The 18,120-nt window shown below is 35.5% G+C and overlaps 1 protein-coding gene across 3 annotated transcripts; it reads right to left on the reverse strand.

The window, feature by feature from the left end:
* Nucleotides 1-5,051: 5,051 nt before the first annotated feature.
* LOC105180373 (DNA mismatch repair protein MSH2) lies at nt 5,052-17,783 on the reverse strand. 3 transcript variants are annotated; one of them, XM_011104028.2, is made up of 13 exons: nt 17,564-17,783; nt 17,416-17,465; nt 17,281-17,313; nt 12,848-13,921; nt 12,105-12,659; nt 11,863-11,973; nt 11,699-11,788; nt 11,543-11,614; nt 11,059-11,169; nt 9,414-9,540; nt 8,380-8,579; nt 7,754-7,903; nt 5,052-5,691 (listed from the first exon to the last, which is right to left on the reverse strand). In XM_011104028.2, the coding sequence occupies exons 1-13, from the start codon at nt 17,610-17,612 to the stop codon at nt 5,491-5,493; spliced, it is 2,823 nt and encodes a 940-aa protein (XP_011102330.1). In that variant the 5' UTR covers nt 17,613-17,783; the 3' UTR covers nt 5,052-5,490. The 3 variants fall into 3 exon arrangements, with proteins under 3 accessions (XP_011102330.1, XP_011102332.1, XP_011102331.1); XM_011104030.2 differs by lacking the exon at nt 17,564-17,783 and adding an exon at nt 14,003-14,126 and having other exon boundaries at nt 17,416-17,471; XM_011104029.2 differs by lacking the exons at nt 17,416-17,465; nt 17,564-17,783 and adding exons at nt 14,003-14,126; nt 14,255-14,534.
* Between the last annotated feature and the right edge of the window lie 337 nt (nt 17,784-18,120).

Here is an 18,120-nt window from a genome sequence, read left to right on the forward strand (position 1 = left end):
CTAGTAGCATTACCTGCCATACCAATCTCATAGCTTTATCAGAATTATTTTTTCCCTTACAGATAGTACTATGCATCATCATCCTATGTATAGTATTGTAAATTTATCTTTTTGTAAAGCCATCTATATCCATTCATAATTTTTTTTGCCATTATAGTTATTTTAGTCAATTATTTCTTATTCTTTATAAACAAGATCTTGGGGTGTAGGCCTAAGGTATTAAAATTTTATTTGCATTAGCTTTCTAGCAAACTTCTCTAATTTATATATTTCTTCTGAGAATTTTTATTTGTAGTTTTTGGTACTTATGTCATTATTTAGGATACTTATTTTATATTTTTAAATTTTTTATCAAGTAATTTCTCTAATTCTCCTAATGGTTTTAAATTGAAACGTACAATCTGGAGGTGGTTGAATTGATGGTCTAGCTATAGTTATTTTTTTTATTTGTCCCGTCAAATATGTATGTGATGTTGATAAATGCAAAAAACTAGATGCAAATATTGTCAAAGAGAAATTAAGGCGAATCCAAGGGTTCATGGGACTAGACCTCTAAAAAATCATTTACGAGTCTTGCAAAAAGAAAAAAAAAATTCATGAAGTTGCAATAAATCAAGCTCGGGTCATTTCAATTTACTCGTGGTGGTGTGATTGATAAAGAATCACCTCTTATTAATTGGAGGTTTGATCAAGATAAAGTTAGAGATGCTTCATGTGTTATGTTGCTTCTTGACGAGCTTCCATTTTTAAAAGTTGAAAATCTGGGTTACAAGTACTTTTTGTCAATTGCATCTCCTATGTTATTGATTTCATCATGAAAGACCATAACTAGACATTTACAATATGTACTTGAATTAAAGGATAAAATTGAAGTCTTACTTGAAAAATACTCCCAAAGAGTTTGCATCACGACAGACATATGGACATCTCTGCAAAAAGTTAATTATGTGTGTCTAGCAGCTCATTTTATTGACGATGATTGAAAATTGCAGGATATTGAATTTTTATCCTGTTTCTGGACATAAGAGTGAAGAAGTCGGTTTGGTGTTGAAAAGTATTTGCTTGATTAGGGAATTGATAAGGATTTTACTGTCACAGTCAGTAATGCTTCTTCAAATGATGGTGCAATTTTGCACTTGCAAAAAAAAGTTTGATAATTGGGATACAAATATTTTGAGTGGGAAGTATGTATATATGAGACGCATCGCACATATTGTTAATCTCATTGTACAAGATGGCTTGAGAAACAAAGAAGAGCATATGGCTATTTCTCGTATTAGAGGAGCTATAATGTATGTTAAAAATTCTCCAGTTAGGTACAAAAAAATTAAAGAGTGTGTGAAGATTGAAAAATTGGAGACAAATAAATTGTTAAGTCTCGATGTACCTATTAGGTGGAATTCTACCTATTTGATGTTGGAGGCCGCTATATGCCTTAAAAGAGCATTTTCTAGATATGAAGATTTAGATTTTGGTTATACGAATGATCTTTCAAAACCTCCACATGATGGAGTTCTGATAGACTATGATTGGCATAGAGCTTCATTATTGTTGAAATTTTAGAGCATTTCTACGAGTTGACTTTAAGCATTCTAGTTCTTTTTATATGTGACTTTCAATAACATATATCATCAAATATGTGCTTTTGACTTGCTTTTCAAACAGTGATTCGAGAGTGATGATTTTAGATTGTGTGAAATATCTAAAAGGATGAAGTAAAAATTTGACAAATATTGTGGGTCAATTGAAAAAATGAACATGGTAATATATTATGTTGTTATTCTTGATCCACGTTACAAGCTTGAGTATATTGAATTTTCATTTGATACACTATATGAGGATGTCACACAGTGTTTGCTTATGAAAGAAAAAGTGAAGAATGGTATAGTTGAGTTGTTTAATACCTATAAAGCAATGTATGAATCTTCAGGAAGCTCAATTTCGTCTTCAAGTTTGTCAAATCCTATTTCCTCCTCCTTCTACTACTTATTTGGACGTGGCATCTAGAACTTGTATGCAAGAATGATTTCAAAAGTTTAAAATCAGAGGTAAAAGTGATGTTGTAAAGTCGGAGTTAGATAAATACTTGGGTGAAGATCTTGAGGTATTCCAAAAAGAGTTTGATATACTAAATTGGTGGAAAGTAAATTCCTACAGATTTTCGATTCTTTCCAAGATAGCTCTTAATATATTAGCAGTCCCGGTCTCTACCGTTGCTTCAGAATTTGCATTTAACACCGGTGGTCGTATTCTTAGTGCATTAAGGAGTTCATTGTCTCCTAAAATAATACAAGCCCTCATTTGTGCTTAAGATTGGCTTCGTGTGGATTCTAAGCCAATAAATGTTGAAGAAGATTTATATGAAATTGAAACAATTGAAAGAGGTATTTCTATTCGCTCTTTTGACTTTTACATTTATTTTTTATTTTGATACTTATTAATAATGATCACTTTTCTGGTAGAAATACTCAACTTGGGGATTGATTCAACTATTATCGATTTTTGATGGTCTACGACTCCATTGGCAATTTGACATGCTTCAAGATTTCAACGATGACTCTTTTTTATTTTGGATGATTGTAAAACTTGGATTGTTGTTTTATTCTTATTGTGATTTGTGGATTGATTAATTGTGAATTTGTCAACATGAATGTTGTCACTTTTATTTATTATTAGTTGCACAAAGAAAAAAATCAAAACCAATGAAGCTTATGTTTTTTTTTAAAAAAAAAAAGTGGGAGGGGGGGATGGGGGGGTGAATTTTGGGTACCCGACTGTTAGGTATCAGATTAAATCGGGTCGGGTTGAACTTTCAAAACCCGACTGTTAGGTGCCAGATTAAATCGGATCAGGTTGAATTTTCAAAACCCGACCCAACGCCTACCCCTATGTATGATGTATCAAACTCCTAAAATATAGCTTGTCCCCTCTTCATTGGTTGCCTCTAATGATATTATTGACATGTGAACTCCTATGAGTTGTCTTGAGTAATGTTCCTAACTCTATTTCTTACCAGCATTGGGACCGTGAGACACGGGCCATAAGGTGTCCCTACTCGTGGATTGACGAAACCCTCGGTGAACTGTCTCACAATACTTTGCTATATGGCCCAGACATCTGTAAAAATAGCAAAAGATGGGGAGTCACTCATGTGAATGTTACCAAGTGCTCGTCACCAATCGTTGCTTTGATTTTCAGCACCCGTTACAATGGGATATTAATGTCAAATGTAACTCGATCCTTGATGATTCACCCCAAGAGCACCCCGATGAATCCATCTCCATATCACGAAATTTTCGCTACTTATTTTCTATAAATATAGTAATACCCAAATTCATCCTACTTAATGGCAGTTCATTTATGTGCATATAGAAGTTGCACCAACTGAGGTCTATGTGCATGGGATTTTCCTCATTGCATATGCCATTCAACATCGAAATATTTTCCTCGAAGGTCCATGAGTATCCTTCTAACGCTCTATTCCTGTCAACTACATGGTTGAATCGCATCAAGAGACGACCTTCAAAGTTATATGCTTGTTTTGAGAGTAATTGTCCCACCAAATAAAGTTGATGGCCATCCGAATTAGAGTTTCATAATCCATCAGACACTATTACCCTAACCTCTTCATCATCCGTCAATTTTAGGCTTGTTATAGATTTTCGAAATCGATTCCACGGCCCCCATCTTTATGTGATATTGAGATGTGGATACCTTGAGGCCCTTGTAACACAAAACCACGACTTTGGATCTTGATCGCCCTATCCCTGGTAGGTACAACATTGATTTGGATAGAGGCATGTGCAGGTTCAAATAAACGAGTATTGAATGAGAAACCATAGATGGCCTAAGACTGAATTAGACCTACGATATAACTATTCTACGCTGCTAACCTATAACAACTGAAGCAAAGAAACCTAAAGTTGAAACGAAAAAAGAAACTATTGATTCCTAAAGACACGAAAGCGAAAGGAAAGTGGAAGTGAAAGAAGATGAACTAGGACGCCGCTTGCTTTGTTCAGAGCCTGGTGTTTGTATAGCTTCGTACGTTGTGGATTGGATGGAGCAAACCTCATCGATGGCGAATCAAGTTGTCGTCAACATCACTCAAGAACGAGGAGTTTTTGTTTAGAACCCTCACAAGGAGAGAAACGCACGACTTCGAGAGAACTTACTCGGCTTTAAATTCTTATGATTTGAGTTTCTAACTAAATTTTATCCTAACAACTCAAAAAAAGCGCCAATATAGAATTGTCACAATCCTGTCTAATGCATAAAGCTTAACCATCATCTAAATCTTTAATTATCAATGGCTTAAATTCATAAAATCCCTCTATATTTTAAAAAATTCTCTTCTATTTTAAAAATAGATTAAAAAAAAAAAAACCCTATCTATTTTCTTAAACGTAGCTCAATTGTCCCTCTCTGTTAAATCTAATTTTGTTATAAAATAACCATTATCGCTTACTTAATATATATTAATTCTTATTTTAATAGCTGTTGGATCTTCTTAGATTAAATACGTCAGATCTAATCAATTAATCTCAACGATCATATTTTTAAAATAATGAAAGGTTTGAATTCAATAAATTATTTAACTTATATTATATAAAAATAATTTAAAATTATTATTATTATATATAAAAAAATAACATTGTTAAGAAAATGAAAGGTCTGAAAAACGATGTCTTGGTTGCTACCATTATTTAGTTGATTCACTTCTTAACTCTCTTGATTCATATATAATTTAAATAAACGAAAATGTCGATTAAACATCAATGCTATTTCATGAATGCTCTATCTCAATCTCCGTCACTCAAACATGCAGAATTTTAATTGCATTCAATCTGTACCCGTTGCAATTGTAAATTCTCGGAAAATATCGCAGATAATCTTGTGACCAATTGTAGACTCAATAAAATACCTCCATCACCACTATAAAATGCCCCATAAAAACATTCAGTCCACATTATTTGAAACATCTTATCAATCTGAGCTTATCCTTATCCTGTCGAATGTTGAGTATTGGAAGTAGTCTAGCAAATTTAAGATTGATCCAGGCAGAAATTTTATTCCAACCGTGGATGTCATGTACAAAGATAAAGCACATATGTATGATAAACATTTTAACCAGTGGCATTCCAGCCCTATGTACAGGAGCCAGAGCATGCAAAGCAGCAATACTTTTGTCAAGTAACATAAATGGTTCGATAAACTACGACAAGTGGAGGATAGTTAGACTATTGACACAGGTTTAACTACTGTTCAAAATCCTACCGAAACTACTGTTCGTCCACCAAAGAGAAGCAAGTACCACACGATCTGCTTTTACAGGTAGAACCTGTTTAGAAACCTGTGCATAGACAGAAGGCAGAAGACTGGAGGGAGCTGGGTGCTTCACCTCGTCTCAGAGCGAAGTAAATAAGGCTTGGTTTAATCTGCTTAATAGAATACCAAAATTGTGGAGGGTGCTTCTATTCTAACTATTTACTAGAGGAATTGCTGGAGCCAGGAACAGCTAACTGCATCCTTCTCCAAGTCAGCTTTCAATTTGCTGATGTGTTGTAGCGCTTGCTTCAGATCCATCTTGTCCAGTGGCAACTCAGAGAAGTCCTTCAAGAACTGGCGAGCTCGTTCAGTGCCCCTATGTACATCATCAGGGTCCCAATTTCGCTTCCTTTTAGAACCCATCTGACATCACATACAACCAGAATTAATACAATCCATGAAAACAAATATCCAACCACAGAAAATTTTGGTTCAGACACTATCTATTTCTCGGGGAACCCTCACTACAAGAGACAATGCTAATAATGAATTGAGGAAGATGCAGCAGAAGTCTTTTGAATCCTCACCTCAAAGAAACCGGATATAACAATTCTCAATTGGTTTGTTTTTCGGCCTGTCCCATATACAAAGCAATTATTTCCCGAAGCAGGCACAAACTGAATTTTTAACCTAAAATGGTTTGATTTCCCTAAGTCAGGAAACTGCATTTGAACTAGGCATAAGGAGATATCTACTACTGCTGAAACCTCAATCAGAATAATTGAGTTAGAATCACAAGAACTAGAAATCTGATGGTGGGTCGGAGGAAATTATTGTATGGAACCAAAGTAGATTGCCAAAATAAATAGTTAGAACCCAGTGATCTGCATGTGGAAGTCATCTTTGGAACACAAGGGTCAACGAGAAAAACATGTGGAGATATATGATCCTATCCCTAAGAACTGATTTTTGACTGTGCAATGAGGACAACTAATCTGATTGGCAAATGACTGATATCACTTCTATGTAATTGTGAATAGCAACGAATGACAACTACTATTCATAGGACAAAGAGAGACCAAATATGATGTCCATTTTGGGTGAGTCATTGGAAAACCACAAAGCTGCATTAAATAGACTTTTGATGAAATCAAGACAAATGATATAGAAAAGTTTACTAGTATGAATATGGAAAACTAAGTGCGATGCAGAGAAGGTGCTAGATTTGTAGGAACCACCCCTTAAAACCGTACCTGTAAAACAATCTAGGCACACATTGCTGAAAGGAAAGCCCAAATTTCATCTCATGTGAATTACAAACTGACAGAAACATGAACTTTGTAAACATGGGACAAAAAGCCATTTGCAACTATCCTTTTTAAGTAGTTTAGCGTCATTGCACAAGTTACATTCAGTAAGCTTATAGGTGATCCTCTGATTATAGAGGATCTTAGTCCATCCTTATAAGTTGGTCATTCTTTCATTCACAATCGATGTGCAATGTAATACAATAACCCTTCTTCACAGTGCAATATCCATCCACCACATATTAGGATCCGAGGGGTGACTAGTACAAGTACAAGAGGCCGCTCCATATGTATCATTTTGACGGGGGGGTCTAGATATAGCTCCAACAGGAACTGCAATTGTTGCAGCCACCAGTTGAGGATATCACTTACCAAGCATCAGGTTGATTGATTAGGAGACAGGATATAACTTGAGTCAATTGGTGTATGATCTTCGCCATAATGTTGTATGAGCTCATCACTTCTTTAGTATTGAAGCTTACTGAAGATATCACTGATGTCTCAATCAACTATCTCGCTTTGTTGTCATCTTGAACAAATATTCAACATATTGGGTACTATTTTTCACAATATTTGCTCCTGTTCTCTAAATTATTTTCCCCCCATGCCAGAACTTCTACCCAAAATCATTCCAACTTATCATAAAAAATACTTGATAAAGCCGGCATATATAACAAAAAGTCCAAAATTTTTTGTTTTGAATTTTGATACACTAGTTATAGACTTGTAGGTAGAGTAATCTTCTTATAGCCACTATGTCAGCTACCTACTAGATTCCGATCAGCAAAGCACAGTAAAAACCAAGAATGCACTTTGCACCATGTGCTTTCAACTCAAACGTAACAGACATTGCCAAGGTTTTTTCCATACTATGAAAGTGATTAACAGAGAGGGGTGGTTGATGTCACATTTATTCTCTTCATCAGGCTTCCCTCTAAAATTTTTCATTGTCCCAGTAATGATAAACATTCGTCCTCTGTGAAGCACTGGAAATGATATAAATGCTGATAATACTTTTTTACTGAAATCAGAACTTTCTAGAGCCAAAGGATTATTTTATCGTCTACGCATGCACTTGGAATGATATAAATGCTAACAGTACCTTTTAACTGGAATCAGAACTTCCTAGAGCAAACAATTACTTGCTGCAAATATTAATGGTTAGCAAAAGACAGTACCTCTTTGGCATCAGGGGCCACAATTGTGATGGGTGAAAAATCTTCCAACTCAGAAGCCTTTGCTCGGGCAAGGGCAACAACATTTTCTGGAAAGTTAGCAAATTCAGCAACATGTATACCAAAACTTTGATCGCAGGCTCCGGGTTCAACCTGAAATAGAGTATGCACACACCAAATTAGCTTGCTGTTAATCGAACCAAAAATACTTATAGAAAAGGCTTGTTGAAACTCTAAATTCTGAGGAAAACAAATGGATCCATCCAAATAGTCAGCCTACAGTAAGATTGTGCTCAGTTTGGTGACATAAAAATAGTCTCCGCTAGGTGGAGAATTAGTAACAGTATAACATATAGATAATCTCACAGACTTCAGTTTTTCTTGGTTAATCATAGACCATTAGAGCAACATGACTACATGATTTCACTTTAAGTGGTATGCACATCACCCAGCTATTTGACTAGGTAATTAGACCTCAAAAACTGAGATGTATATCACCCTCAACACTCGGGATAAATCTTAGCTTCTTTTTAACAAGTGATAATAATCAGCACAACCAGCTTGGACATAACGCAGAAGGTGATATATATATACACAAAAATGAGAGAGAGCGAGAGAAAGAGAGAGACCTTGTAAAGCATGGTAAGCTTGCGAGTTGACGAGTCAACATGTGCACTCACATGATAATTCGCTACACCTATAAATTTCTTTGAAGATTGCTCATGAGCATTTTCATGAGCTAATGCAGTCAGCTCATGAAAGTGAGTAGCGAACAGTGTAGGTGCTTCTATCACTTCAACTATGTGCTCACAAATGGCCCATGCTAAGCCTGAATTGCAAGAAAGCAAAATTCTTAAACTAGACAAACATGTGAACAACAAAGAAACACCAAAGAAGCTCATCAAACACTTCAAGGTTGAGACAAACATACAAAAATAAAAGATAGAAGTAAGCTGTGTAGATCAACCAATTTGTACAAAAAGCTTCAAGGGGTCATGTATATTTCACATTCCAACTTCTATGGACAAGGGGATTATAGACTACTATGTTTGCTTTACATTGTAAGGCTACCTGCCAGATTTTCTAATATCCACAGAAACAAATGCTCAAATTGAGGCCAATCCACTAAAATGCTCTAAAGTTCCAGATCCTCCCATGGCCCAGAAGGAGGCAAAGCAAATGCAGTTGCTATTAATTTGCTTCTTAACTTTTATTAATATGTCGTAACAGTTTAGTTAATGCTTTCACATGCATGCAAATGAAATTAATGTACCTTCTATTAACAATTACAATTACTGGTCCTGCCATCTCACTTTGAGTATTGACTCTACCTAAGGGACTTACAACTTCACTTAATCATTTATTTCATGAAAAATTAAAGAAATCTGAAAAGGACATTGAAGGATCATCATAAGGGTATATTGAATTTACCTGCACCATATTCACCAATTCATTTTCTCAACATGTAAAACAAATTTGTGAAGGAACTTTACACGGAAAAAAGAAGTCTAAAGTCCACAAAAGTTTGAGCTTTGCTTTACGAAAACAAATACAAAACATACTAACTTGTGCTGTAGTATATATCTATCTTATGCTCAAATGTTGGAATGGGCAGGGCTGCTGTGTAATAAATCAAAACAATGTAGAAAAATTCGAGACTGACCAAATCCATCATACGTTGACGTGCCACGACCTAGCTCATCTATTATTATTAGCGACCTCTTAGTTGCTCCTTTCAAGATTGATGCAGTCTCAAGCATCTCTTGCATGAAAGTAGAAACTCCTCGTAGCTATATAAGAGAAACAAGGAGAAAAGCAACAAATTAGATGGGCATAAAGAGAAATCGCCACATTGTGCATCCTTCCCCCACAAAATATAGTATTGCTTCTACAAGAGAAAAGCGACATGCAGAAGGAAAAAATAAGTTGGGTCGCACAAGTGAGAGGAATGCCACTGCCATTTTCTTTCAGAACATGACAAAATAAAGATGTGGTAGCTTGAATTTTCCAATCATAAAGAAATACAGAAGTCAATTTTGCTCTCACTCAAGTTGCTCCTCTAAACTTGAGTACAAAGAGAAGAAACTATCCAGACATAAAACCAAATTTGGGCTGAGTGGAATTTCCCCATAGTAATTGTTCGACATTGGATCGGTATTTGAACTCATGATTTAATTGGAATCCATATTTGAGGCAGATTCCATTCTAATTTAGATGAAATATGATTCCTAATTGTATCATATTCTTCCTTGTGTTGGAAGAGACGCCTATGTATTACTAAAGTTTATCCTAATTGCATAAGGCAATAAATGAGTACTTTGTTTCTTCCCACACTGTCCTAAAATATCTCTCTACTCGTTTTCTCCGTACTTCCTTTCTCGAAATATCATCCAAAAACTTCATAGATTTGAATTGTATAAACAAGTGGGTTGCTCAATTAGTAATCCACTGAGCCAGACAAGGTTTATTCAAGATTGGTTTCAAAAATGGAGTAAGAAATGTCCATGATTCAACCAAAACAACGATTCTATGCGATCTTGATCCGAGCCGATCAACAAATTTCTGTTGCATATGGATATATTAAATTCACTCCAAACGTGCTTTTATGTGCCTACGTAACAAGTCCATGCATGTTTTCCTACAGTAATGAGTAAAGCTAGTTGCAAACAATGAACTCATAAAGAAATCTTTCACATATATGATTCCATATTATATATTAGGAAAATTATGTAGCAAACTTTCATAAGTATATAGATACGTAGATGTGACTAGCCTTTCTAGGTAATCCGTATATGTATGTAAAAATATGTATACATGGACACACATATATCATCACAACTTCATGACTCAATACCCGAATATGAAACTTGAAACTGTCAATTTCATCACTAATTTCTTTCCTCTATTATGAGTTCATGCTCCACCTTCACAGCTTAAAAGTCATTCAACTTCACCATGAATAGTTTCTATTGATGTATCCACTGTTATATGGAAGCCAACAAGTAAAGAAAAAAATTAAAAATAAAAAATGCTCCACATTCTTTAGTTTCCATAAAAGAATCACTCCAAAGAAATTAAAGCATATCTACATTGTTCTGAAAAGACTAAGTGTGCTTTGTCCCCACTTCCTCCCCCGGGAAACCCAAAACAATTGGTGAGCTTACTTCTGGGTTATGGGTGAATCAGGAAGAATAGCATGTATTATCATTTGAAAGTAGGCTTAATAACTTTTAAGAAATTGACCAACAGCAACAAGTTTAATTTCAAAAAGCCTGATTTCAACTAGATTTCAACTATTAAATGCTTACCTGGCAGTCACCAGCACCCACACGAGCAAAAATGCAATCACGAACAGAAATACTAGCATTATCGCACGGTATGAAGGAACCAACTTGTGCCATCAGAATGTTCACACCAACCTGCACAGAAACAAATGGATCTCTGTGAATTGTACAAAAAACTTCAGCTAAAAATAAGTTGTTTCTCATTGAACTATTCATTAAGAACCCTTGTAATACTTTCCATTGTTAACTTATACAAAGTTAGAACTGAGAGAGAATTGAACCATCTTTGTTATGAGCCTGAGAAAGCAAAATTTGATATTGGAGCGGAAGATGCCCCATGTACATACAAGCTACAAAATGGTATTTTCTTCACATATGTGAACTTGAAGCTATAAACCAAGTATAAGAATAAACCCTAAAAGTTAATCTGTAAACTAATTGTGGTTAATTGTATTATGTTTACAATTCAGTCAAGAAAAAGAAAATTCCAACTATATGATGTGCCTACCTGTCGTATGAACGTTGATTTTCCCCCCATGTTTGGTCCTGTAATAATCTGGAACCAACTTTTCCCCCTAACCTGTAAAGACCAACAAATGTAGAAATGACTCACTTCAATATTGGCTGCACAAGATAGATCATCCCACATTACAAGAGAACTTACCAGTTTACAATCATTCGGGATAAAGTTCACCCAATCTTGAGCTTCAACGCAAGGATGCCGACTCCCTTCCAAAATAATATCTCCCTCATCCTGAAATGCGCATTATCATGAAAAAGCACGTTCCTTTTTCTTGCAATGGGAATTAACAATTGATTAATCCGTACCAATGGAGTGATGAGTGGCCGTGTGTAAGGAGTTGGAGAGCTAGCAGCCACATCAGCAAAACTAAGTAAAACATCCAATTCTGAGAGCGACCAAGCTACTCCTTCAAACACCTGAATAAAGAAATAAAATATAACAACAACGATCATATTAATAATAACAATAAAGGTGAAAATAATCATCATTCTAATAATGAATGCACACTGGGAAAAAAGTTCAGATAGGTGTCCTGCAACATAGATACCTCGGAGAAAGTTGCAGCAGTTTGGACCACTCTAGCAACCAATTCTTTCTGGCAGTTCTTATATTCTTCAACTACCTTCTGGTAGTGCTCACTTAGTTTCTTAAGCTTTATGTTTGTGAATTTTACCCCATCCTTGCGAGTTTCAATAAGAATAAATTGGGTATTCAGCTTCTTCCGTACTTTTGGCTCCTCCTTTTTCGTAATCCTAAAGGCATATCCATGTTGTGTCCCTTTTTCTAATTTGAGAGCTTTATCAAGAGCCAGATCAAGATCATTAGCTGCTTTTCTGTGCAAATCATGAATCTGATGTTCCAGAGACTCTTGTTCATTTTTGAGAGCCAATAACTGTGAATCATATCCTGATGAAATCATGTACTCTCCATTTTCAAGTTGTTCAAGGTCTACAGAAGCTTCCACAAGACCAATGAACTTATTCAGATGGTTATCATCAGTCCAGTTTTCTAAAGGATCCAAATATCTTTCCTTGATCAATGAAGCAAATTGGCCATTGTACTGCTCCAGTGCGCTTTTGATAAAGGAAAGTCTGATGCTTGACTGCATTTCACAAAAAGAACCAGGAATTATATATGCTGAAATAATAAAGAAAACTATTATCTATATTTTAGGAGTTCAGAAAGTGTAATCGTGAACCACCAAGGTGCACTTTCCCCATTATAGCTCATAAATGATTCAGATAATTTTTTTACTCCATTTTAAGGTGTATATCAAGATCTAGAGGATACCTGATAAAGCTTAACAACATGCACAAGACTTGCTCTTTTCTTCTCGAGTGACCGCGTCAGTCGCTCCATATCTGAAATCCTTTTCAATTGCTGCCTTAGATCTTGGCGTAGTGCCCCATCCTCCACAAAAGCTTGTACCAAATCCAGTCTACAGTTTATTTCATTTACATCCAATAAAGGTTGTTTCAGCCACATGTGCAGTAAACGCTTGCCCATTCCTGCAGTACAGGTTCTATTCAAAAGACCAAATAAGCTGAAGTTTTTGTTAGCATCAGCTTTGCTCTCCATGACATTCAGTGCCCTCATGGCAGCAGAATCCAGTCTCATGTACCTAGCAAGATCGTATCTCTGGATTTTGTAGTTACCATAATTGCTCTCATCTGCAAGTAGGTCTGCATAACTCATTATACACCCCAAAGCCGCAGGTGCAAGTTCAAATGCAGCAAGGAGATCTCTTACTGGATCCATAGACCCTTTCACGAGCCTACCAAGATCTTGTACCAAATCCCTTCCTTTAAACTCAGCTTTCTTTCTTTCAGTTACCATTGCACCACACCTGGACAATGCATCATTTAGTGATCTATATTCACTAGATTTGGCAACCTCTACAGGCAAAAGGATTTCTTTGCAACCAAGTGCAACAAGAGCTGACTCCAAATTTGTGAAGTGGCTATCATCAGGAAATTCTGCCAATCCAAGCACCCTCTTAGTAAGGTCAACATAACTCAAGCCAACAGCACATCCATTTTCACGGAAATTTGCAATAAGAGCCACAATCACTGGAGAGTCTTGCATTTCGTTATTAGCAAACAGAATTTCTTCAAAACTGCCTAAATTTCCAGGGGTTGCACTCTTCACAAGTCTCCAATTTGCTCCAGTGCCCTCATACAATTCTAGAGTGTGATCAGCCCTCTCCAAAAGAACGTCTCGGGCCACTGTCTCAAACATGTTCTTACTCACACTAAGACTAGAAATGGCATCAGATCCACTTCCTATTTGGCATACAGCAGTTGTAGTGTGGTAATAGGTCTTTGCAATGAAAGTTGCATTCTCGCCATGCGTGGTATAATAGTCCTGGCAAAAAATTTCTAGAGCCACTTTAGTAATGAAACAAAAATGTGGCAAAAACAACATAACAGCATCTACTAAAAGCACCTGGTTTAACAGAAGCCACTAAAAGCACTGATTACGTAACAGAAGCTACTGAAGACACTGATCACGAAGAATGTTGAGTGTTCATGAACTTCCAGTTTTGCTGCTCGCCTAACGTCCTTATAATCTATTAACAAAAATTCCATTTGTAATATTTTAAATCTTGTAGATGTTTTAATATAATGTATATCTAGTTAAAATGTAACAAATATAAAAACAATGTTCTAAAAATTAGTCATTGGGTTGAAAAATAACCATCAGAGATGGCCTCCAACGATGAGCTATTAGCTCAATGGCGCCTGTGCATTGTTGTGCCTGGTCTGTGAGGGCTCTCATCAGCCACACAGATGGTTCAATAAGCTCATCAACGCCTCACCCTAAGATATGGATCACGCAAGAGACATCCGCATGACATATTCCTTCTGTTTGAACCATGGTTTGAAACCAATCTCTTCTCAAGAGGATAGATGGGCGATTTGGGTGAGATCCAATGTAGATCAAAAATTTTCAATTCACTCCTCGCGGCTTCTCTCTTCTTCATTATCCATACATCCCTTATCAGTGTAAGAACAACTATATTTCAAGCACATGTTTATGTTCAGAAAAAAAAAATTTCTTCTGAATTTTTCTGTTTTCAAGTTACAACTATCTATATCTATCATATTATTTAGTTCAAACTCTACTTCTAGTATTCTAGAATCTGAAATACAGAAAAGAGATATGTTTGCATAAGAAGTGCGGGGGAAACAAAGACTATGATGATTTCTAAGAAGGCAACAAACCCGCAACGGTTGTCCTACTGCTTCCCGAGCAAGGTCTCTCCTATTGTTATTCCTTAAAATGATGAACAAGAGGCAGATGTCCATATACCCAGATGACAAAACCAAAATACAAGAACAAAGGGTGCAAGTAATAATCCTCATGCAATTGGACTAGCGTACAAGTTATTGGCACTAAACCTACTGATACTAGTGCAATTCAGGCTATACCAATTTCTAAACTTGCTCCAAACGTAATGTACTTAATATAGTGATCACAGTATAAACTAATTCATTGATTTTATAATTAATATATATATGAGAAGAAAGTATATGTTATTGTTATTTTTTATCGGAACAAATTGTTTCAAGATTATAAGCATACATATACATCCATCACCATTCCAAACATCACAAGCACAAGTTATTAGTAAGAACTTCATAGACACCCCATTAGCACTATAGAAACCTCACAAACTACAAAAACACCTCTTAGCATTACGAAGATAAATCACATCATAATAGACTCAACATCTACTAAGAAAAACATACAAATTAACTTGTGTTGTGCACACTTGATATCATGAAATAAAGAAAGGAAAAAAAAAGCCTAGAAGGAGCATATTTTGCCAATCCAACTTAGAGTATAGGGATTCTAATGAAATCCTCCAAGTATTATCTCAAAATAGTGAATAAGGAACCTAACTATGTTTATTTGCAATTTCAACAATGAAGCCACTCCTTCAACTATATAAATATAAAAGTTTCACCCAGTCCAGTATTTAAACATTATTAATGTACCTAGGGACAAAATGTTCATTCAACAATTGATTATTTGATTTTCTCTTTTATTTTTGCAATCAAAGGTAAATTTGGTAATTTTGTATGGCTTCCATTTGGGTTTGCAAATAAAACATATTTGAAGGTGTCAAGCTATAATTTCCAAAATTCAATGGGCTAGAGCACAATTTGGCTATTTTGAAGGAAATATAGAAGTAATTAACCCTAAATTTAAACAGATAAATAAATAACTAAGAGAGGGTTATGGTTGGAACTTTCACATGCGCAGAACGTATACATCCATCTATAATCAAAAAGAATATTAGATATTGAGCACATAGGCGGGATGAAATGGAAGTAGTTAATGGGAGAAATAGATTATCACATTTGTCTCTTGTTACATTGTATATAGCATTGTTTCTTTTTGGATCCCATCAGGAAGGTTACTTGAAAGCATATGCATTATTGATTAATAGGTTATGCAACAGCCTATAACTAATTTCTGCATCTGCAAAATGAGTACAAGATAAATGAAACAAATATATTTATTAACTTGATGGAATTTGAGTGCAATATTTTATTGACTCCTCTCATACTTCTACTTTGCCAATTTGGGGACTTGAAAGTGTGTTTTGACCGTGGAAAAGATTCGAAACAACTTCAAGTTTAATGGATATATATTTAGGAATTTGAGTGGATTATGAGAAAGCACGGGTTTTAATCAACCCTCCACAGGTAATTTTGTGTGTCTATAGAATTTGATGTCTTGGAATTGCTCACCACTCAAAGTTGAACTTGAATTTGCAAGACTTGTGTAGTCTGCTCTTAGAGGCTTGGAATTCTGTCCTAAAGTTGTGGAACTTGAAGACTTACGAAGACCACCAAGCTCTTTAGTTGTTGAAGGATTTCTCTATCTTCAATTTGTGGAATCGGCAAGACCTAGGAAATGATCCTTGAGACTTGGCCGCCTTCTTCTCTTCAAGTTGTATTGACTCCACCGAGATACGGATGAGAGTTTTTTGTCATACTTAATTGCTAATGTGGTGCAATTTTTTATTAGCATGCAATATCTTAGAGCTCAATGCATAATTTAATCGCCTTTAAATACTTTAACCTCATGCACATAATATTTTATTTGATCTTGGAGTTCATTTGACAGATCCCAAAATGCAAATAATCATAAAATCAATCCAAAGAGCTGGTAGTTCAATGGAATTGCACAATTCCAATTCAAGTTGACGAGGGACAGGGGCGATGAAAGAACTAAATTAGCTCCAAAGGCCTTCCATTGCTTTTGCAAGAGAGGACTATAAAAGTGATTAACACTTTCTTTTTTGTCTACTTCTGGAAAAGAGCTGATTCAATAGATGCAACAAAGAATGACTACACACCCAAAGTTATTACTGAGATATTGAGGGGAAAAAGAAGTAAGAGTGACAGGCAAGTTGAAAAGGTATGCTTGTAATTGTAGTAATGATGATGCCACAATTATTCCAAGTAAATTTCAAATAAAAACTTCAAAAAGTTCATCTTTGAAGATCAAGAATCATTACAACTTCTAAGTCTTTATCTAAATTACTTAAGATAATTAATATTTCAGTGCCTGTAGTCCGTCAGACTAATTTCACTAGCCTGTAAAAATGGATTTCCGATTTCATATTCTTAGCTTGCCATGAAAAACTATGCCATGCTCAAAGAAATGCAGCGCACGATTCAGAAATGCAGGACAGAAGGGGCACTAACCCGACGGTCGAAGAATCGAATGGCTCTAGGGTCCTGCAAACAGATATGAAAGGTGTTGCCCACCACTTTTAACAATATCACCAAATGACAAACAAACACCAGATTACACTTTCAAAAACCTTAAATATTGCTTACATTGGGTAGGCTTTTGAAAAATGAGAGAAACCCTTGAGCTTGTCTGGCATCTACCGCATATTAATTGCAAATCAATACTGATATCAAAACAAAACAAGAAAACTGACAGTCTGTAAAAACGAAATTGAAAAGTAGGGTTTGCTTGTACCCAGTTTTAGTTCAGGAAGCTTGTTCTGCTCTTCAAAATTGTCGCCCATTGTTTTTGCAAAAGGGCAAAATGTGGAACTTCCAAGAGCAGTGCGGTGGGCGTTATGACTTGCTGTTTCTCTCCTCCTCCCCACTTAGCAGCCAAAGGTCTCCTGTAAATCGCTGTGCGGAATGCTAAGACGGGGTTATAAGGATGAAGATTGGCGGGAAGCAAGTGGCGGTTTCTTGAAGTTGGCGGGCCCAGAGTTCCCAACCTTATTCTTCATTGTTTATTGGGAAAAATCCAAAGATCCCTCGATAATAGAAATGTTCAAAAAGCCCTCTATGAAAATTAAAATATAAAAACCCCCTCTGTGATATAAAATAAAGTTTAAAAAAACCCCTCCGTACAAAATTTGTGTCACACGCTCTTTGACTGCAATTTTTTTATGAAAATACCTTTTTTTTTATATTTTTGTCATTCTCTAACAGTTAGTATATAATATTATATATATTTATTAATAATAAAATATCATCTTTATAATGATTATTTAAAATATTATTTTTATAATAATTATT

This window comes from Sesamum indicum, unplaced genomic scaffold, assembly GCF_000512975.1.
Source record: "Sesamum indicum cultivar Zhongzhi No. 13 unplaced genomic scaffold, S_indicum_v1.0 C00401, whole genome shotgun sequence".
In the NCBI taxonomy this organism is placed as follows: Eukaryota; Viridiplantae; Streptophyta; class Magnoliopsida; order Lamiales; family Pedaliaceae; genus Sesamum; species Sesamum indicum.